A 23,566-nucleotide genomic window follows, 5' to 3' on the forward strand; every position below is an offset into this window, starting at 1 on the left:
CTATTAAAATATGTAGCAGAAGAGAGTATGCGTCACACGAAGGTGTTTTTATGTCTGGGACGCGACGCATAGCACTGCATGGTGTGACACGTGCATCCAAAGATGTTTTCTAGAAAGTCGTGATTAATGAACTTTATTCGGACTGTGATACTCCAGCGGGCAGGACTACAGTGTTGGGGGTTCTTATTCCGGTGTGGACCGCGAATAACCTACGAGCCCATTTGTCACGGTTTGTCATGACCAAGAAGGTCTGCCTAGTGAGTCGGATGGGACGAACGACCAAGGTCCATCGACCGACACTTTAACGAGCAAATTCCACGCCATTCCGTTCACTGGCTGAATTGTATTGACTAATTAACGAGGAATTAGTGCTTTGTTGGAACGAATTGGTGCTTTGTTGAAATTTGCCGGTGTGTGAAGGAATACTTTTCCATTTACTATGATTAGGGTATATAACTCGAGAAAGTTCATCCCGATTTTCCGACGTGGTTTCCCCTTGTCAGTGATGCAGGACGGAGGGCCTGACAAGGACAGCTGCCTAGTCCTTCGGATGAGACGAAAACCCGAGGTCCCGTGTAAACATTGGAATGCACGTAAAAGATCCCTTGGCAGTTGGAATTCGATATAAGAGTAGGCGATAGTGCCGCTGCCCGGGCAAAATTTCCCTCATAGCACACTGTATGGCGTATGCCCGTTTTCATTAGCCCAGTATAGGAGCAGAACAGTAGGACGTTAAACCCCATTTCATTTCATGTTTTTCTATTTATTTATTTGTTTACAGCGAGAATGCTCTTGCTATATTTTTTGTCCTGGGTTTAATTTGAGGGCTATAATTATTTTATTTTATATAGTTCCAATCATTTGATAATTGTAGTGTATTTTTTTAAGAGTTGTGATATTTGCAGTGAATAATTTCAAAGATGTGATATTTGCACTGCATAATTCCCAAGATCTGATATCACTGCATAATTTCCAAGATGTGATATTATTTGCACTGCATAATTTCAAAGATGCTATATTTGCACTGCATGTTATATTTGTGCTGTCTATTTTCAGTGATGTGATATTTGCACTGTATATTTTCAGGGCTGTAGAAAACGCTAAGAAATGTCTTGATCGGGATGTCGTCGATTGTCCGCATGGTACAAAGGAACCCGAGGATGTCAAACAATTTCGAGCTTCGTTGGCTAAAGCTACGGATGTCTGTGCCGAAGGTAAGAGATGTGCTGCTAACTGAAACATTGTACCGACTTTGAAATAACCCCTTTTAGTCAGAGCAAAGATGGCGAAATTGTTCCACTGCCAAGGTAATACGGCGTACGCTTGATACCATGATAGGGAATATTGTACAGTCCAGGGCTTGTTAACCAAAGGCTGCTTGTAGTATTCAAGCCAAAGATGGGTTTTTTTGTGTCACACAACCACATGATTTTAAAAAAATACCCTATCTGTGCATCTACATTAGAATCAGAAACCGCATACTTGCAAAAACGACATACCATAGAAACAAGACTGGATTATATCCAAAAAAAAAATCGCATGATTTCAAAATCGCGGCTTACAATAAATTTAGAAACTTGCCTTAATCCTTGCTCGTCTTTGTCACTTTAATAAGGACTGTTAATTTTGTACCAACAACGCTTTTCGGCCCACATTTCCATAAGAATTTCCTCGGATTCAGAGACAAAGGAATTTCAATGTTCCGTGATTCTGAGGTTCTTATTAGGATTGATCCAATGCTGTAGCTTACTAACATTATTTTTTTTAACATATTTTACTGTAAAGTCCGCTTCCATTCTAGATAATTTTACTTTATGTTCACAGCACCTCAATTATCTCCAGAATGTGTTACCAAAAAACTCGAATGCGATAGAAAGGCCATAGAGTTATCAGATGGCGTTGTTTCCGCAGACTTTGGCAATATTTTAAGTTTACGTGGAATAGTCAAAAAGATATGCCCGTAAGTATAATCGTCGGATGTTTCTCCGGCTACCCACCTTTAGTTAGTTTAAAGTTTCTGATCGCCATTTGTGGCATTTTGATAAATATTGTGAAAGCTGAATCCTTGAAAATAATATCAGTCAGTGCAAAATTGTTCAATTCCGTTCAATATTTATAATTATATGATCAATGTAAAATTTCGCAACACTCGGTATTATCTACAGACAATATAATCGCGGCACAACAAATCATTCCCACCTATAATGTTCTCTAAAATCTTGCAATGGACGTTTTTCTTAAACTGGTGGAATCTGCAGACCGGGTGATTATCAATCGATGATATGAATCCGCATGCCGGGGGATTATCCATCGATGATATGTTGCTTTTGTTAAACATGCATTATGCAAGAGCTAAATCTGCCTATTGCAAATCTTTCTTTATGCCTTAAATGTTATCTAAATTATTAATTAGACATTAAAGATACATTATGGGAGATTTTTATAGAGAGTTGGCCATTCTTGCTATAACAGTTCAAAAGTAGACGATGAAAGAAGAATATATTGAAAATTCCAGTCAAATTACTTTATTCTGAACAAAGTTATCATCGTTGTAATATTTGACTAGAAATGGTAGTCAAATGTATCTTCACTTGACAGGCGTTAACTCCACCTACATAATCTCGATTATCAAGTAACGTTTTCAATGGCTTGAGACGGGGTTGCAGTTCAGTTCGTATCACATTTATTTTTACTACAGATTAAAAATAAGACTTTTATTATATAGATAAGAAGGGAAAGTTTGAAAGGAATGGACGAAATCAATGAGGCATAATTATAGCCGACTTCTTGTTAGACTGCGTGTACTCTTGTACTGTAACGTGATAACGTGACTCCCGAAGCAGACAAATAGGAAACACTACAGTGATCCAATGGGGCTGCAATTCAACTGGGGTGATGTTAGCTGCGATGTTTATCAATTTCCATAATTTTTCTGTAAACGCAAGTGACAAAAGAGCGTATAATACCGACATCCAAACTCTCATTTTAACCACAACTGAACATAATATCAAGGCCGTATATATCGAACTTTCAATCAATTGACTGACATGCGGCATCGCTCAACAGCGGCCTCGCTTCGTACACTCTATCATTTAGCCTCGATCTAACTGATAACGTCAACGTAACGGTTAATAATCTCCGCATATCTATGATTTAATTAACCAGTGAAATCCTATTTAAATCCAAGCTGTAGCCGAGCCATCCGTGGGTCTACAGAGTTGATTTTGGGCTTGTTGTTTAAATAAAGATCTAATTTATAATTTCTATAACATCTGAAGCCTAAATTAAGACTTGCAATAATCAGATTTAGCTCTTGCATAATGTATGTTTTATTAACTTACCAGGATCATAATCAACTCACGAAGTCATCGTATGCCTGTGATATTTAAGTTTTCTGGTGGTCTGGTGCTTGAAATAACCGTAAAAAATGGATAATTGAGGCTTTGTTTATTATCGCAACAATGGTAGCCTTAAATTGAATCGCTAATATCCAGATATAGAGTGAAGCGAGTTGACTGAAATTTTCAGCATATTTTCTTTTCATTGTCTATTTTTAACTATTATATCGAGAACTCTCAGTTCGTTATCTAATCTCATCTACTGCCCCTTTAACATATTAACTAAAATAACATTTAATTGTGGATTTAGATGTGACAATCAACTGAAAATAAATTAAGATTTGCTCAAAAATTTCATTTTAGTTTCTGATATTTGCCATAACGTATTTTGTTTATTTTCAGCCTTTTCTATGTTTCAACAAATTGTTTCCAAGAGTTTGAAATTCTGTGTCCGGGTGTTCAAACAGCAGCAAAGGGAGCTGTTGAAAATTTTGAGAAAAGCTTGGTCACGATATGTCGCGAAAAAAATGACAGTAGGTGGAGTAAATTAAATGAAATGAGGTTTAATGTCCTATACGTTCTAACGGGACTAATGAAGACGGGCATGTGTGCTATGAGAGATATGTTGCCCGACAGCGGCACTACGGCTTACTCTTATATCGAATTCCTACTGCTAAGGGATCTTTTAAGTGCACGCCAATGTGTGCACGTAACCTCGTTTTTTTGTCCGATCCCAACGCCTATAAGTTGTCTTTTGCTAGGCTCTCTGACTTGCACCACTGACAGGGGGGGGGGGGGCAATCCGGTAAATTCCGATGAACTTTCTCGGTAAAAACAGGGATCGAACATTGAACCTCCGAGTTAGCGAGCCGGCGTCTTACTCGCTGGGGAGCCACGCTATGTAAACTCCTCAAATGAAAAGCCGTACTCTAGAAAGAGTAAGATTTTCGGACTGGAACACGGGACTCCCTGCTTAGCGAACCAACGTCTTCCTTACTGTGCCACCGCGGCTGGTATAGGTGGAGTAAACAGAATTCAGATTTGTGTAACTAACGTGCCGTGAGTATTATGAACTGTACACAAAACACGCCTTGATAAGAAACAAGACACAGCCAAATAACACACCACGACTGGGTAATTTTAAAATGGCGGTGTACAGTAAATAACTTTTATCATTTCCAAGACAAAAGATATGGACATCCAAATTGAGGAAGGGTTTGTTGAGTATCACGAACATTAGGAATAATTACTGGTAAAAACATATCCATGGATCAATAAAATATGTTAAAGTGCGTATTTTCAAGTACTTTATAATGTATTGCAAACTCGGTTTATTACTATTATTTATCTTTTTTCCTTTTAGTTCATCCGCCCTTTTCCTGTGAAATAACGGATCACAAATGTGAGAAGCAGGCAACTACAGCTATTGAATCGTTGCCAAAAGATGGAGGGGATCTAGACGTTCTCACTCTAATGGGTTTTTGCAAGTAGGTATATTTGTGTATGATATATTCGAAACAAACAAATGCATTGTGTAAGAGCTAAATCGGCCTATTCCCTGCCTATTGCAGGCCTCACATGTTCTACAAAAAAAAATCATTAGATAGAAACAAGATCGTCGTTTGATAATCGAGACTTTGTTTATTATCGTAACAACGGTAGCAATTACAATCGAGACTCCGCAATTCTCTAAACAGCCATAACCTCGCTCAGAATAAAGTATTTTGACTGAAATTGTCTGTACATACATTTTTCAATTTATATCTGAACTATTACAGCCAAAACAACCCAGCTTTTTATCTGAATCTTACATAATTCGTCTTTAAATAGGTAAGTTGAGCCTAATCATAAAATACTGACAGAGCATTGAACACATTTTATTCCAGGGACATGCCTAATGCCATTGAATGTTTTAAAGACGTGGAAAAGCAATGTGCTAATAGGACCAGCAAAGTATCAAAATTAATCAAAATTTACTCACCAGTTAAAACTCAGTACTGTGGCAAGGGTGATAGTAAGTATTGCAACAGACATTTTTAATTGGTTTGCTCCTGATTAATCCCTTTAAAGGACAATATTGGTGTCAGTCATTATCACATATGTGATAGAACTGGTTTAACACGTTCCAAATATAATTTTAACACAGCGGTCATTGCTACGATAGATGCGCAATGAAGGTTTTTACAAAAGAAGGTGACGAACATAAAAGGAAAACACGAGTTATCCTTCCATATAACTGACCGAAGTGACGACTGATAACAGATACACGGTCAAATGTCTGCTCACTAATAATTCCTTCGAAGACCTAAAGTTGTTACGCTAGTATATGAGACTGTGAAAGGATATCTGACAATTCAAAACAGAAATTGACTGTCACTGGAAAAGAGATGCATTACCATGTTTTTGTAAAGCAGAGAATGAATAAAATCAAGTGAATGTACGGACTATTTCTATTTTTCTCGTGTTCTCTTATCAATTGACATTCAATTACTTTTTTGAATTGTCCGATATCCTCTCACAGCCTCACATAACAACTTTTAGTGACCAGAAATTCGCCCGTGTATCTGTTATCACTCGTCACTTCAGTCAGTTATATAGAAGGATAACCTTTTGTGTTCGTCACTTCATTTTGTAGAAATTAAATCTTCATTACGACGGGCATATGCCATACAGTGTGCTATGAGGGAAATATTTATCAGACAGTGGCGCTACGACCTAATTTTATGTATAATTCCATCTGTCAAGGATCTTTTACGTGCACGCCAATGTGTATAAGGGCCCTCGATTTTTCGTCCCATCCGAACAACTAGACAGCTGTCCTTGTCAGACTCTCCATCCTGTTCCACTGATTTTGTTATAATATTGTGTCTTTTGTTATTATAATGTTATTTTAGCTCTTTAATTTTATCTAATGTATTCGATAGTTATAATTAAATTTCATACAATGTAAGGGGGGTTGGATGGCCGAATGGTTAGCACGCGCGCGCTGTATCATACGGTCTGTTATTGAGTCAACTGGCGGGGTTTCGATTCCCCGGTTGTACGTGGCAAGGAGTAGGGTCGCCTGTCCAACCTCGTGGGTTTTCTCCAGATCCACCGGTTTCCTCCCACTGCTAAAGACCCCTACGCGCATGCGAATTATTGAAATAAAATTGAACCATGTGTTAGTCCCGAAATGACCTAGTTTGTGTCGAGCGGACGTTAAATCCCATTTCTCTCTCTCTCTCTCTCTCTCTCTCTCTCTCTCATACATTGTAATATTGTAAAGCACCCGTAACAATAATTGATTCATAGATTCTTCTGTATTCATCTTACAGATACAGTGTGTTTTCAGAAAATGCCATCATGTATAGCACCATATACCGCTGCTAGCTGTCACAATATTACCAGAAATAATGTTGACAACTTTCATCGATGCTGCGGGTTGGTAGTTTTTAAAACAATGCAGTCGACGTGTATCTTAAAAATATATTAAGGCTTTAAAATTGTTTGGTATCAAAGTCTAGTACACTAGTAAATACGATCAGTATCCGTTATAGCAAGGTTTGGTATCAACTGTAGTACACTAGTAAATACGATCAGTATCCGTTATGCCAAGGTTTGATATCAACTGTAGTACACTAGTCAATACAACTAGTATCTGTTACAGCAAGGTTTGGTATCAACTGTAATATACTAGGAAATACAGCAAGTATCTGTTATAGAAAGGTTTAGTATCAACTGTAATACGCTTATAAACAGATTTTAATATCTGCAGTTTGTTTCATTTGAAGGATTGTATTTGTATTTGTACTTTGCTTTATATTTGAAGGTTTCATAATTATGCATGCTACCTAATAGCTAGTTAATCAAAATAAGAATAATGTCGCCCCTGTCTGTATCTGATATCAGTTTCCAATTCTTACAGGCAATCACGTGACATGATGGCTTGCTTAAAGAATGCTGGTTGCCCAGATGATGTTTTTCCGTACGGTCAAAAAGCGATATTTGAAGCAAAATACAATATGTACTGCAACCAATATCAAGGTGAGTCAACGTGTTTCAGTTTTTAATTGGCAGAAGGAGTGAAGGTTGGAACAGAACCTAATAGAGAAAAGACTGCTCTATGCAATAATATGGAGGATGGGGGGTTGGGCGACACTTGAAGTTCATGTTCAACATCACATCAGTGACATACAGATCTGTGGAATACAATTTATTACTAAGCGACGTCTCGACTAGGAAACTCCAGTCTTTATCAAGCAAATGGTTCAATTTGAAAAAAAAACAGATATGTAATTGACTAACACACCTGATCTAATAACAATTGTTATGTTGAGGTTGACCAAAATCAATGCTATATGAGTCACTAATTATCATAAAGGCTGACCAATTAATTAATTACAGTGTTTTAACACATTTAGGGAGCCACGGTGGCTAAATAGGCAAGACGCTGGCTCGCTAGCCTGGAGGTCGGGTATTCAATCCCTGCATTGGCCGAGAAAGTTCATCCAGATTTTCCGGCATGTTCCCCCTTGTCGGTGATGCAGGACGGGGGCCTGACAGGGAAAGCTGTCTTGTCGTTCGAATGGGACGAAAAAACGTGGTCCCGTGTACACATTGGCGTGCACGTAAAAGATCCTTTGACATTTGGAATTCGATATAAGAGTAGACCGTAGTGCCGCTGTCCGGGCGAAATTTCCCTCATAGCACACTGCATGGCGTATGCACGTCTTCATTAGCCCAGTTCGGAGCAGATCAGTAGGACGTTAAAACCCCATTTCATTTCATTTAGCTCATTAAATCTGTTTTCAGAATATTGTCCAGATTTGCAGGCATGTTTTAAACCATTCAATGGCATTGGTAACCTGGTAGATATATGTCCGTAAGTAGTAACATGTTCTATTTAATTTAAATGGGTCAATATTAAATATGAAGGAAGCCAAGTTGACGAGAAAGTTCTTCGGAATTCCAAGGCAGGTCTTTCCAGAGGACCTGACAAGGAAAGTTGTCTGGTAGTCTAGATGGAACCAAAGAACCGAGATCCCGAATATGCCATTAGAAACATGTTAAATATTCACTGAAGTTTGAAAAAGATGGAAATGAGTAGGCCATGGCGTGACAGCTAATAACGATTTAAATTCAAAATGTTTTAAGACATTGGTTCATTTTCAACTCGTTTTCAATTAGGCCATTTTATTTTTCAGTAAAATACCCAGTGTACTTAGTTGCGTTACTAAATCGTGTAAAGATAAACCACAAAATGGCAAACTGTCCATGAAACAGATTGATTCCCTTTATAGAGAAGTATGTCAAGGTCAGTTAATTCTTTCCTTTTGTTTTTTGGGGGTAGTTTTGTTGGGGTTTTTTTTGGGGGGGGGAGAGACTGTTTTGGAATAAAGTAACCCGAGGAGATATCAGATGGTCAATTCCATTTGGGTGTAGTTTGTTTAGTTCCTTTTGGTTTTGTTTTTTTAAAAAAAAAAAAAAAATTGTTTTTTTTTGGGGGGGGGGGGCCTTTTTTTAAAAATAATACTAATAATAGGATCTGAACCAGTAGTGCGCATTATATCATTTGTTAAAGTAACATGAGGTGATATTAGAAGTTCAGTTCCATTTGGGTGCAATTTGTTTAGTTCCGTTCAATCCCTACACATCTGTGAACATGTGGGATATTGAAAGGCTAAATGGAAAGTTTACATGTAAACTACTTGCGTTCATGGGTAAACATCACGTAATCATAATTACTTAAAAAAAAGAACGCACACCAAAAGGCCTCCATTATGTTATTTGTCATTATCTGTAAATTCACGCTCATTGACGACAGAAAGAGGGGGTGGGGGAGAGAGAGAGAGAGAGAGAGAGAGAGGGAGAGAGAGAGAGAGAGAGAGAGATGGGGTTTAACGTCCACTCGACGCAAACTAGGTCATTTCGGGACTAACATATGGTTTAATTTTATTTCAATAATTCGCTTCCGCGTAGGGGTGATTAGCAGTGGGAGGAAACCGGAGGACCCGGAGAAAAGTAACGAGGTTGGATAGGCGACCCTACTCCTTGGCACGTACAACCGGGGATTCGAAACCACGCCAGTTGACTCAATGACAGGCCTTATAATACAGCGCGCACGTGCTAACCATTCGGCCATCCAACCCACTCTCATTGACGAAGGTGACCTTATTGGCTGTTTGTCCATAATGTTCCCGGGAAAAGGATTTGTGTAAATAGGTATCATCCAAATGATGTTTGCGTAGAAGACCTGTCCTGTATTCCGTTAAAGGAGCTAAATCGCTAATATTTGGAACATAGTAATTGACCCAGATGGGTCGTAACGCATAATATAACAATGTAATCTGATTGTATATAAACTGATTTACTTTCAATTGTTTCCGTTTTGACTCTAATTTCAAATCAGTTATGTCCAGCGAAATACGGCATGGGTTTCAACGGAATAGTAATTTCTAGCGTCTTGTATTCCAATCTATTGCGCATGCTCTCCAGATAAGATATGGCATCGCCGTTTGACATGAGTTGTGGAATATGTCTATAGTCTCGTTCTTTATGGTCACTTGTTCAAATGGCGCTGAAACGCACTATGGTACAAGATTCGTACTAATGGTAAAATGTTTATTTTGTCTTAAATATTGGATATCAGAAGCCTACCTTTCGCTGGTAAGATCACAACATCAGTGTTGATTTGAATTGACAAATAAGACTTTGTATAATATTAAGTTAGAGACTTAGCTGCTTTAAAGCGAATGTAACTAATTTTAGCCTTAGCGTGTTTATTATTTCACACTTATGCTAGGTTTCCACTATCACGATTGGCGCTATAGCGTATACAGTTGAAATCTTGGTTTTAATCGTGAAATAATCGTTTTGAAATAATCGTGATGATCCCATCACGTCTTATATATTAAGGTCAGTCGTAGCAACCATGCTGATCTTATTTGGGGTATATAACAATTATTGTAGGTCTGGACGATCATCAGGGTGTCACCAACTGTACAGGTTTCAATAGCTGCACGATGGCATCTGTACCATCAATACCAGGATCACAACCAAACTTACAATTAGCTATTCATGGTGGAGACCCTTTATACTGGTGCAAGTAAGCATAATCTATTATATACCTAATAAATATAATTGTCGCTTACTATCAACTTTATTCTAAATTATGATTTTAGGAGAACTTTATGAGACAGGTACGAATAGAGAGAGAGTGGGGGGGGGGGTGTTAACGTCCATTCGACACAAACTAGGTCATTTCGAAACTAATACATGGTTCAATTTTATTTTAGTAATTTGCTTCCGCGTATAGGGTCTTTAGCAGTAGGGGGAAACCGGAGATCCTGAAGAAAACCCACGAGGTTTGTCAGGTGAAACACCCAGGTAATGCGTACCCAATGGGTTGCACATAATATGTTTAGCGCATTCCCCTCTTCATTAGCCCAGTCAATGCAGAAGAGTTTGGCGCTAAACTCCGTTTCATTTCCGTTCATGTCTCTCCCATAACTGAATAATCAACGAGGTATTGCCCTATGGAAGCCTATAACTACCATTCATAATTTCTACTTTTCGCCCCTTCAAAACACGAAAGTCGAAAAGTAGAAAAGTAGAAATTAGGACAAAATGTGAGGCGACAGCACGCTATACTAGCCAAAATCGACTCGAAATTAAGAAATAATACGCTGCGATAATAGCGCCCCTCGTTTTTTTCCTTATTTCTTATTTTCGACTTGCATTTGGCTTGTGTACCGTCTTGTCGACTTTCGACTTTGCATTTATTGATGTATTTATTAATAGTCACACTCGTCGTTCACTTTAGAGCATGTTGGCGGCGGTACTGAAACGTCGTTATTCGACTCGTTCTTACGTTTTCTACCCATGGTGATAATATAATTTGAAATAAAATAAATAATATCCAATATTTTATATGCCGCATGAAGTCACAGTAAATAAAATTCAATTATCAATGCGCGTATTCAAATGTTATTTTGAAAGTAGAGACTAAATCAAATTCCGAGAAGAGAAGTCGACAGCAAGTCAAAGACATAAGTCGCTAATATCGCCATCAAAACTAAACTTTATCATACAGACTATTTTGTTAACGCGAATTGCGTGTATTCAAATGCGACCTGTCAAATTGAGACTACAACCACTTCCGAGGCGAAACTCGAAAAGTCGCCAGTACGACAGCAAGCCAAAATGATAGGTCGCTAATAGCGCGTGTGTTTATTTCCTAATTCCTACTTTTCGAGTTGCATTATGGCTTGGTATGCGTGTTGGTGCCTTCTTACTGACATCAATAAGTACACACATATGACTAAGTCGAAAGTCGACAAGACGGTACACAAGTCAAAATGCAAGTCGAAAATAAGAAATTAGGAAAAAACGAGGGGCGCTATTATCGCGGTGTATAACGTGCTGTCGCTTCACATTTTGTCGTAACTTCTACTTTTCGACTTTCGACCTTCGCGTTTGAAGGTGCGAAAGGTATATAGAAATTAAGAATGGTAGTTATAGGCTTCTATAATTGCCTGATTCAGTTTAGACAGTGTCTCTACAGCTGTAGGTTGATGTTTGTTATTTTCATTTAGTCTTATTGAAAAGCATGTTATGTTCCAATTTACTTTTTTTTGACGAATTTTAAAAATGATTTTAACAGAATGGCGAAAGGTGCATCAAACTGCCTGGCATTAGAAGTTTCAAACAACGCCGAGTGTAATGTTACGGATGATGTCAAGACGGATATCACTATCTTAAAGGAAAAGACGGACATTATGTGTAAACATGGTAAGTGCTGAAATAATATATTTTGCTGGGAATACCTTGAGACGAAATGGAATGGGGTTTAACGTCCCAATTTTCTCTGCATCAGCTAGGCTAATGAAGACTGACATAGGTCATATACTGTGATATGAGTGAAATTTTGACTCTTATTTCGAATTCCGACTGTCCAGGGTTATTTTACGTACATGTCAATTTGTACACAAGACCTCGGGCTTTTGTCCAATCCGAACAACTAGACACTTTTCTTTGCCACGCCCACCGTCCTACGTCTCTGACAAGGGGGAAGCACGCTGGAAAATCCTTGGAACTTTCTTGGCCAACACCGGGAGTAAACCCGAGACAGCTGGTTAGCGAGCCCCATCTTACCCACTGAACCACCACGGCTCCACCGTGAGAAGAAGTAAGACGACAGTTAGTGGTCAGGCCATATTCTTCTTATATGCCATGTATTCATATTTAATCGGAGGAACATATTTGACCAACGTTGTAGTAAAATATCCGTCCTGTTTTTAAAAAAATAACCATTCTCAGTTGATTGTTTTGCGCTCACATTTTAATGTGGTCGTATATTGCAGTCACCCCCGTTCGCCGCCGCCGATCGTCGTATATGTAGTATGCCTTTTACATTAGTGAAACGATCAATCCGACTTTTCACTTTGTAGAAGCTTGTGAATGCTTTAACTACAAAAGTTGTCGTCTGTTCATGCATTGAATTAATAATTGCTGAAAGGAAAAAACTGATCGAATGTCAAGAATTTTTGTTAATTACTTCTAGAATTACGGCCTTAGTAAAATCTTGTGAATCTGTAGCGACAAACTATATCATCTGATCCGCTTGAAATATACATTGTTCAAGTTAGTTTATTGAATTTCAACAGTTTCTTTTATCCTTACTCACCGTTTAGCGAATGTTGTCATATCATTTACTTTAAACGTGTGTTCCTGCTTTTCCGGATAATTACTTATATCGCGTTGTTTCCCCTGTATTATGTCATTTTTAGAATTCTTAAGACACTGGAATTGTTCAATCTGATTAAAATACAGATCTATATTTCGTTTCGTTTGTTTATCCTTCCGATGGCCTCTACTACATGAAGATCTGACCAGTTGTAGTGGCAGGTCGCGTCAAGGGTCACACGAGCGGCTTTTGACCCTATGGCGTCAGACAGCACGCCAAGAACTCGCCGTAACATACCGTTTCATTGGCTAATCCCTCACTTCAACCAAAACGCCGGTAATATAACAACTTTTCGAGATCCTAGTGTAGTAACGACAAGTAAAACGAAATTTTGAACTATAAAAAAAAATAAAACGAAATAGGATCTGTGTTTTAATGAGATTGGGAGTTGATATTCGATTGATATGATAATGTATACATGCGTTATGTTTCGTTTCCTATAAACCTATCTTTATTTCCGTGCTTATAGTAACTATTATTGTTAATTCAGTGAGGGATCCATGTCCTGGTGTTGGTGTTTGTGTTGATGAACTATTTAATCTGGGAGATACAAGATCTTTACTAACAGTATGTCAGTAAGTTATAACACACTTTAATGTGTGATTCTATATTCCGGTTAGCAGGTATATGTTTGTGGGAATGCATTAGATGCTGTTCATTGATTGGCTGTCCGTCTTGTACGATCGACAAGGGAAAACCACAATGGAAAATACCGATCTTCTAGTTATTGACGGGGGGGGGGGGGGGCGAATGGTTTGCACGTGCGTCAACTATCATTGAGTCAACGTATCATTGAGTCAACTGGCGTGGTTTCGAATCCCCGGTTGTACGTGACAAGGAGTAGGGTCGCCTGTCCAACCTCGTGGGTTTTCTCCGGGTCCTCCGGTTTCCTCCCACTGCTAAAGACCCATACGCGCAAGCGAATTATTGAAATAAAATTAAACCATATGTTAGTCCCGAAATGACTTAGTTTGTGTCGAGTGGACGTTAACCCCCCTCTCTATCTCTCTCTCTCTCTCTCTCTCTCTCCCCCTTATCACTGAGCTATGGCGGCTCCCTGCTGATGGGTGATATACACATCCAAATAAATAGAGATTATACCATTTGTCACGCTGTTGCCTCTACTCCTAAATGACCTCGGGGTTTTCTCCGGGTTCCCCGGTTTCCTCCTTTTTCTAAAGACCCCTACCACCACCCCCATTTATCTTATAAATAGTCAGTATGCCATGCTCAGGATGGTCTGACATAAGCATTTTGTCTGTTGACCCATCCCCCATTTATAGTTAATAAAATATTTCATAGATGGCTTGTTGGGCATTACTTATAAACAAGAGCCAAAAATTAAGAAAAGAAATGAAATGGGATTTTACGGCTACTTCTTTGGACCAACCGAGGACAAGTAAGAAGGGCATGCATCCTGTAGTGTGCTCTTCGTCGAATTACAACTTTACAAGTGCTTTTTTTACGTATACACCAACTTGTGCATGGGACCTCGTTTTTGTCCATCCAAACAACTAGACGTTGCTCCCATAGGGAATCCACGCTGAAATATCAGAAGACATTTTTCGGCCAACACCAGCATAGAACCCGGGACGATTCAGAAAAAGATTAGAACAAAACCATTTTACCCATATCAAATTAACCTTGTAAAACGAAGAAGTGGTCAAGTCACCCTCTTTACATTATATATCTTATGAATAGATTTATTTAACCCATGAACGGATTTATGTAACCCATGATTGGATTTATGTAACCCATGAATGGATTTATATAACCTATGAATGGATTTGTATAACACATGAATGGATTTATATAACACGGATTTATTTAACCTATGAATGGATTTATATAACCTGTGAATGGATATATATACATAACCCATGAATGGATTTATATACATTATGAATGGATTTATATAACCCATGAGTGAATCTATATAACCTATGAACGGATTTATGTAGCCACTTATGAATGTATTCATATAACGCATTAACGGATTTATAAAACACATGGGTGGATTTTTATATCCACCAAATATGAATGGATTTAAATATAACCTATGAATGGATTTATATATAACTTAAAAATGGATTTATGTGTAGACAACGAATGAATTTGTATATAAAATATGAATGGATTTATATAACCCATGACTGGCTTTATATACCATTTATGAAAGGCTTTATATAACCACTCATGAATGGCTTTATAACCACTCATGAATGGCTTTAAATAACCACCTATGAATGGATTTATATATAACCTATGAATGGATTTATATAACCACTTATGAATGGATTTATATAACGCATTAACTTATTTATACAAAACATGGGTGGATTTATATGACCACCAATGAATGGATTTAAATATAGCCTATGAATGTATTTGTATAACCCTTTAATGGATTTATATAACCTACGAATGGATTTATATAACCTATGAATGTATTTGTATAACCCTTTAATGGATTTACACAACACGGATTTATATGACCTATGAATGGATTTATATAACCTATGAATGGATTTATATAACCTATGAATGGATTTATATTACCCATGAATTGATTTATATAACCCATGAATGTATTTATACAACACATAACCTATGAATGTATTTGTACAACACATGAATGAATTTATAGAAAAACACAACACAATTTATAAGGAAACCGGCCAGCGGTGTCTGATGATTTGTGCTTGAAAACGACAATATTTGTCGAAACATTGTGCTATATTTGGAGAATCATTTGATTTTTCGATATAAATTCTGCTGTGTGTTTTAATTGGGCTCAATCCCCCAGATGTCACTCAAGGATTATGAATTTATATAACCTATGAATGCATTTACATGTATATAACCCATAAATGAATTTATATAACCAGACATGAATGAAATTATACATCCACTTATATAATTTACGAATGGTATGTTTGGAAACTATGTTTAGATATCAGTCAGGCTATTGTTCATTTTCTTTCTTTTATAGCAACATGTCAAATTTTACGACTTGTATGACGACAGCTTTGACGACTTGTGGCGATTCGAGTTTGGTCCATGCAAGTTACAGTTTGTCGAATATGGAAAAATTGTTCACCCAAGCATGTGATGGTAAATGAAATAGCGTCTCTCTTTTCTTAAATGGTGAAGGGGTTGATATGTGTTAGTATAATAAATAGCTGCAGCCGTTGCGTTTTCTTTTCTACTTTTTAATTTTAAAATGTCTGTGCTTAATTAACAAAGTCACATAGTAACGTCACATGAGATACGTGTGAATTTGTTAATGTGCTTGGCTTAAGTTCAAATATGCCAGTAAAATGCGATTTAAAAAAATATTAAGTTTTTTACCGCGGTTAAACATAGCACGAGAATAATTTCATGATTTAATTTATTGATCGATTTATTATTGTCGATTTGAATAATTTTGGAGCGGTGTGTTTTTGGTAGAGGTAGTTCATTGTGCACATACGACTTTCAATATTCGGACGAGTAGACCCGTTAATTTATTCCAAACGTTAAACATACATTATGCAAGAGATAAATCTGCCTATTGCAAGTCTTTATTTAGGCTTCAGATGTTATAGAAATTATTAATTAGACCTTTATTTACACGACAAGCTTAAAATCAACTCTGTAGACTCACGGATGGGTTGGATACGGTTTGGATTTAAACAGCCTCGTCCATTTAAAATTAAATCAATAAATTACTGTTACTCGCTGATGTCACAACCGGAAACTGGTAATGAAACGCCTGCCAAGCGAGACTACCATAGCCATTGAGCATGTTACTTGATAATCGAGAATATGTGGGTGGAGTTATCGTTTGTCAATCAAAAGATCGCCAATTCTTATAGACGGTGAAGACAGAATTGATGTCTATTTCTAGTCCAAACTTCTAACAGTGACAATTCCGTTCAGAACAAAGTAATTTGACTGAAATTTTCAACATTTTCTTTTTTTATCATCTATTTTTGAATTATTATAGCAAGAATGGCCAACTCTTTATAAAACTCTTAACTAATGTATCTTTAATATTGTTTAGAGCTTGTCCAATTCACTGCCTATACGACTTTTATTCGGACGTGTTATCCCTTTAATTTATTTCAAACGTTAATGTTTGAAATCACTGCATATACCACTTTTATTCGGGCGTGTTATCCCTTTAATTTATTTCAAACGTTAATGTTTGAAATCACTGCAGATACCACTTTTATTCGGGTGTGTTATCCCTTTATTTCAAATTATGTTAATATTTTCAGAGTTTGCCAAAATCACAGGTCCAGTTACATGTAATAATATTAATAATATTGAAGTGTGTTTTGATGTTGATCTACCGACAAATCAGCCGAATTTAAATGATAAATTATCAGATCCAACTTTCTGGTGCAAGTAAGTATCTGCTTTAAATTTAAATTGACATTCATATTACTTAAATTAACATTCATATTACTTAAATTGACATCATATTACTTAAATTAACATTCATATTACTTAAATTGACATTCATATTAGTTAAATTGTCATTCATATTAGTTAAATTGTTACCAGAGTAACCAAACCTGGTCTCATACACTGTTAACGCCACTAGGGGGGTTGGATGGCTGAATGGTTAGCGTGCGCGCGCTGTATCATACAGTCTGTCATTGAGTCGACTGGCGTGGTTTCGAATCCCCGGTTGTACGTGACAAGGAGTAGGGTCGCCTGTCCAACCTCGTGGGTTTTCTCCGGGTCCTCCGGTTTCCTCCCACTGCTAAAGACCACTACGCGCAAGCGAATTATTGAAATAAAATTAAACCATATGTTAGTCCCAAAATGACCTAGTTTGTGTCGAGTGGACGTTAAACCCCATTTCTCTCTCTCTCTCGTTAACGCCACTAGCCTTTTGACATTACACCAAAATAATCAATCAGTAACAACTAGTCTCTATCATCCAGAAAAGTAATTCTACGTACGTTGAAGACTAGTGGGTTCTGGGTGACCGAAACAAAGTAACAACACGATACCGACGTCGTCAATTTCTTGGTCAATCAATCTTTATATTTATTTCAATTCATTCATATGATCTGTGAATCGCTCTCTTTTTAGAATAATAACTATCGACTATCGAACCACCGTGGTTTCCCATTTAGCATGAATCATTTAAAGTCATGTCCTAATATCTTTACATCCATTGCGTGTTCGAGGGGGGAGGGGGTCCTTTCAATCTTCCGAGTTCTAATTATTATTACTTACATATTGTGAGATTTATATCAAACCAATGAAATGACTCTTTTTCAGAACTTTAAAGAGAATATTAAAATGCGGTTCCTCAATGAGTTCCTCTTGTGACCATACAAAAGAAATTTCAACTAATTTGTTGAATCTATACAATAAGGTCGAAAGATATTGTCCATCACAAGGTCAGAAGAAATACATTTTTATTTTTGTTTAACATTTAAAAAAAAAAATCAATCGGTATTGGTTAGGTGGATTGATTTTAAAATTGGATCATTGTTTTAGTAATAATATGTGCAAAATACAACACAGATAATACTCAGTAACAGCTCAACGCCTGTGGACACCGAGGATGATTTGTCGCCGACAGCCCACTTGTCGTTGTCCAAAAAAACACACCATACCCAATACTGGTCACCCATTATGGTCCCCGTCTCCCCGACTTTTCATCGGTTATGAATTGTTGGATTGTGTTGTACTAGGAAATACTAGATATTTATTGGTTAATATATAAAAAGGTACGATAAATGCCTCTCGTCAGTGCTGTGAAGCTTAGGATTCCGATACAATGAAATGAAATGCACTACTATTCTGCTCCTACTGGGCTAATAAAGACGGATATATCCCATGCAGTGTTCTGTGAGAGACATTTTGACCGAACAGCGTTACGGCTTACTCTTATTTCGAATTCCAATTGTCAGGATTTCTTTTACTTGAACGCCTATGTGTACACGGGACCTCGGTTTTTCGTCACATTCGAACGTCTAGACACTAAACATTGTCTACACTACTGACAAGGGTAAACTACGCCGGAAAATTCCTAGGAACTTACCAATTATATGTTGGCAATAATCTGTTTGCTAGAACGGCACATTGCCGACAATCAGTCAAGTTCTATATTTTAACACAATAAAACACCAAATTTAATTGCGTGCTGGCCTTGATAGTCTTTTAAGACTTAAAATATTTCAGTCATATATTAAGTCAGTTCAGGATCCCAAAAGTATTTTGTTGATGTATCAGTATAAAACCAATCATGAGAATTCATGCGTACTTAACTAGTTATTGGAGGGGTATGTATGGTGGGGGCGTGGAGGGGGGGGGGGGGGCAGGCTTTATTCACACAATTCCGATTCTAGATTCAAATAGATAAAGAATCCTTTCTTACTTTGAAAATAAAGATTATTTAGTACTTAGTTGCTCTTCTTAATAGCTATTGATTCGTTATGTTTAATTTGTGAAATTTTTAGCTAAATTCACCAGGCGTGAGTTCGAAGACCCCGAAGAATTATAAACAAAATCGTTTAGCCATAAGAATTTCTTTTTTTTTTACAGTTGCAGAAGCTGTGAAAGCTGAAAAGCGTCCTGAAAACTCGGTGTCATCAGGTAAAAAATCACTTCAAATTTAATACTGACTACTTTTTCCAGATAGTTTTTACAATTGAAATTGTCTGCCACAAACACATCTAAGATGTCATAAGAGTGATTAGTAATTGCACGGTATAGTTATAAATGGGTTCTTTCCATGTAGCGTTTCCACCACCGAAAGCGTCGGTCTAATGCTAATGTAATGAGACCGTTTCCAGGTAGGCGCGAGAAAACTCGCGCGGAAAATTAAAGCTCTATGTGCGACTTTTTCGCTAAAATGTGCGCGAGCGGATGTTTACGTTCCAGCTCACAATTCGGCTTGAAAATGGCACATTTTTTGGGGCATGGTGTTATTATACAAAGTCGGCGACTGAACGTAAATAATGTCGGGCTCCATGCTGTAAAGATAAATCCTTAATAATTATGATGACGTTATTTGCATGGGATTCTCCAAACTTTTTAGTGACATTTTACGTGCACATGGACAGGCGCAGATTTAAGGGAAGGGGGGCGGGGATGTCAACTTGAATAAAACTGCTTTCTAGCGAGACACAGGCAATATGATCTATGTACTGTCGGGGCGCTCAGTGACCGTGGCGTAACTCTGTGTTTGTGAAGGGGAAAGGGCGCTCGGTATATTCCATTATGTTACCATTCTTCTATTCTGCTGTGGTCTTTTCCTATCTCATCACTATCATATTTATAGTTATAGTCAACTGCACAGTTTGTACTATCACTAGTGCGTGGGGCGACAGACTTTACAACAACCAAAATATCTCCACCATAAAACCCCTATCCACGTCTTGGCATATAGGAGACGGTTTTCCTCGAACAACCAGCGTCGAGAAGTCGAGCATACAACTGTTACTTGTTCATGCTAGCAACTAACTCTGTTTTCAAACTTTAAATTGTGAATCAAAACAGACAGAATTGACAGGCAGATCTTTTGATTCTGTCACACTTCTCATCCTCTCGTTCGCAAGAATTTGCTCCCAGAAATGATCTTAACCCAAATTTTCAAACTTTTCACGCCCCCCCCCCACTCACCGCTCTCCCTCCCCGAACAGCCCCCGAACAGCCCCCGAACATAACTTAAGTTACTCGTACCTACGGCGCTCGCAGAAATCCCCCCCCCCTCAGTCCCCCATTCACAAATACCCTGGCTACACCAATGCTCAGTGTTATTTCATGCAGTTTATTACGTATTTTGTTGACACTTATCGCGGTTTGGGATTGTGATAGTTTAGCTTGTTCTCATACTTTCGCGGCTGGGGAATCAGCGATTGAATGACATTATCGAGTTTGTCCGCCATAGCGACGACACATTGTGCTACTTGATGTAACTCTCATTCTGTTGGCATTTGAATTTTAATTTTTTTTGTTGAAATATAAATGAATTGAATTTAATTTTGTTGTATTGAATACATTTCAGTTGTATCCAGCGCTCTCTTAATCCTTGCACTACCAACAATCGTCTTTCTATAATCCCATGCATTAGTACCATCAAAGAATGTCAAAACAAGTTGAAACTATGCATTTATCTGTTCTTTGAAGTCAAAAGTGATGGTCTTACTGTTTCTACATTTTAACAAAAGACAAATAATGATGACAACCTCTCGAAACAACGTTTCGAATAGCTCCAGGTGCATCGATTCAAGCGCTATACCATTAAAAATAGCGATGTTTAAAGCGAATGGGCCAAGTTTGTGTGGTCAACTCGTGTTACTAATTTGTCTAATGTTAGTTCTTGTGCCGTCATTGACGTCACGAACTTGTGTCTTAATGTATAGCGTGACATAAGGATATATTGTAGATGTCATCCTTATGTATGTATTGTGTAAATCAGTGGACCGTATAATTCGACATAGGAGAATAAATGTCAAAAATAGTATTGTTTATGTGGTATAAGTTTATCATTAGAATGTACATGTTCGTGGTAATGCGTGTATCACCTACCCCTAATTCGAGATGATTCGTCTGAACGATTTTACAACCACAGTATAGACAACTTTTGTTTACTTATGATGTGAAAAGTCATGTTCCAAAAAAACATCGGCGCTCAGCAAACTTATGTTTTCGTAATTGTCCTCCTTCCTGGGGGGGGGGGAGTTCTAAAGTTTGATCGCTGTGAATGAACAATTTTGCATCTTAGATGAATTTGCAGAGGGAGGTTTTTGGTCTTCGCCAACGTACGAACGAATGCACGACGTTACGATCGATCGAATCAATGTTTTATTAATGTTATATAATCTAGGTTCAGCCGTGAAAGAAAGGCTTTTTGATAACTACATTCTAATGATAAACATAAACAGCGTAAACCTATTCTTAAAACTTCAGAAAATGTATAATTAAAGGGGATAAATCGCTAATATTTTGGACCTAGAAATTGACACAAATAGGTCGCAACGTATATAATAATGTAATATGAATGTATATATAAACTGATTTACATTCAATCGTTGTTTTAAATTGACAAATAGTTCGTGTTTTCAATGTCAAAGACTTTGGATGATATTAGGTTAGAGACTTGGCTACTTTAATGTTGAAAATGGAAATCTTTAAAACACACAATGTAGATTCAGATGTGAATGTCGTAGGTGTAGATTAATAAAAATGAACATAAAAATGTGAATTTAGTTATAATGCTTATAGTAGAATGTATGTATATTTAAATGTCCATTACAGAGTTAGGTAAAGTTAGGTGATCGGCACACTTATACATGTACGTAAAATGTGAGGTCTTGCGTATGACATAACAAAAAATATCACTGGGTCTTCAAGAATTAAAGGAAATTATTTAAAGAGTGTTCAAACAACATGACATAAATTTAGGTTACACATCTGTTTCATTTAAATTGTATATATTCACTAATTGTACTGAATTTATTACAATTGTATTGTTCTGTATTACAGTTGTATTAAATTTATTACAAGTGTATTGTTCAGTATTTATTAGAATTCCACTGTGCTCTATTTATTATAGTTGTATTGTATTGTATTGTACTGTACTGTATGCTACTTATTAAAATGACACTGTATTTATTGCAACTGCAATCTGGCTGTTTTGTATTCAATTTTTGATACAATTTATGTTATAAAGGACATAGGCCTGATTATGTACTGGAACAAAAAGAATTCTGGTTTTCAAAACATGTTGTGAAAACATGTTGTGTTTTTTCACATATTTAAAAATGATTTAGGTTATTGTTCTTTAATTGGTTCTACCTTTTCCTGTGATTTATGTTGGCATAGAGGGAGTGCGAAATGTTCAAATTAAGATTTTATGCCAGGTTTTGGTCCATTCTCATTATTTTAATGCGGGAATGATAATCATTACGACATAAACATCCTGTTTCGATTTTAGAGGGGTGACATTTCCTATGGGTAGTTTGACAACATCAATCTGATTAAATTACAGATTATTTCGTTTCGTTTTTTTTTTTATGCTTTCGATGGCCTCTACTACGTGAAGATCTGGCCGGTTGTAGTTATCGGTCGCTTCAGACGTCAAAATTCAAGACATTATAGGCCGAATAGCTCTATTCTTTGGAATTTTAAAAAGGCGAAAGTGGTTCTAAAAACACAAAATTAAGGTAATAATAGCGTATATAAAATAATTTATATTAAATTTTTTTTTTTGGGGGGGGGGGGGGGGCTTTGGGTAATTTTCTTTGGTCATTAAAAATGGCACCCGTACCCATTATGTCCATAGAATACACGAGTCGTATAGCCTAGTGATTTAAAAATGTTCACTGTGTCTTAAATATTGGATATTAAGATCACATATTTTCATGGTAAGAATACAACATCAATATTGATTGTAATGGACCAATATGGAATTCCAATTCGTGTTTGTAAATTTAAATATTATGGATAATATTGAGTTACGGGTTTAGCTCCTGTAATGTAGGACAAC

The 23,566-nt window shown here is 37.1% G+C and overlaps 1 protein-coding gene across 1 annotated transcript; it reads left to right on the top strand.

Moving 5' to 3' along the window:
- The first annotated feature begins 1,089 nt into the window (after positions 1 to 1,089).
- On the top strand, positions 1,090 to 22,716 carry LOC126825207 (uncharacterized). Its single transcript, XM_050554764.2, has 17 exons — positions 1,090 to 1,214; positions 1,825 to 1,960; positions 3,741 to 3,871; positions 4,702 to 4,825; positions 5,225 to 5,352; positions 6,656 to 6,761; positions 7,246 to 7,364; positions 8,133 to 8,202; positions 8,525 to 8,634; positions 10,290 to 10,425; positions 11,983 to 12,110; positions 13,556 to 13,640; positions 16,058 to 16,179; positions 17,328 to 17,457; positions 18,346 to 18,467; positions 19,618 to 19,668; positions 21,083 to 22,716. Exons 4-17 carry the CDS (start codon positions 4,812 to 4,814, stop codon positions 21,133 to 21,135), a joined length of 1,374 nt encoding a protein of 457 aa, XP_050410721.1. The 5' UTR covers positions 1,090 to 1,214; positions 1,825 to 1,960; positions 3,741 to 3,871; positions 4,702 to 4,811; the 3' UTR covers positions 21,136 to 22,716.
- Positions 22,717 to 23,566: the final 850 nt, after the last annotated feature.

Source organism: Patella vulgata, chromosome 6 (assembly GCF_932274485.2).
Source record: "Patella vulgata chromosome 6, xgPatVulg1.2, whole genome shotgun sequence".
In the NCBI taxonomy this organism is placed as follows: domain Eukaryota; kingdom Metazoa; phylum Mollusca; class Gastropoda; family Patellidae; genus Patella; species Patella vulgata.

Bases quoted from the DNA above. Each gene is read 5' to 3' on its own strand.
- LOC126825207 (XM_050554764.2), top strand. The intron at 6,762-7,245 runs GTTGGTAGTTTT...CAATTCTTACAG, and splicing joins AACTTTCATCGATGCTGCGG to GCAATCACGTGACATGATGG. The intron at 7,365-8,132 runs GTGAGTCAACGT...ATCTGTTTTCAG, and splicing joins GTACTGCAACCAATATCAAG to AATATTGTCCAGATTTGCAG.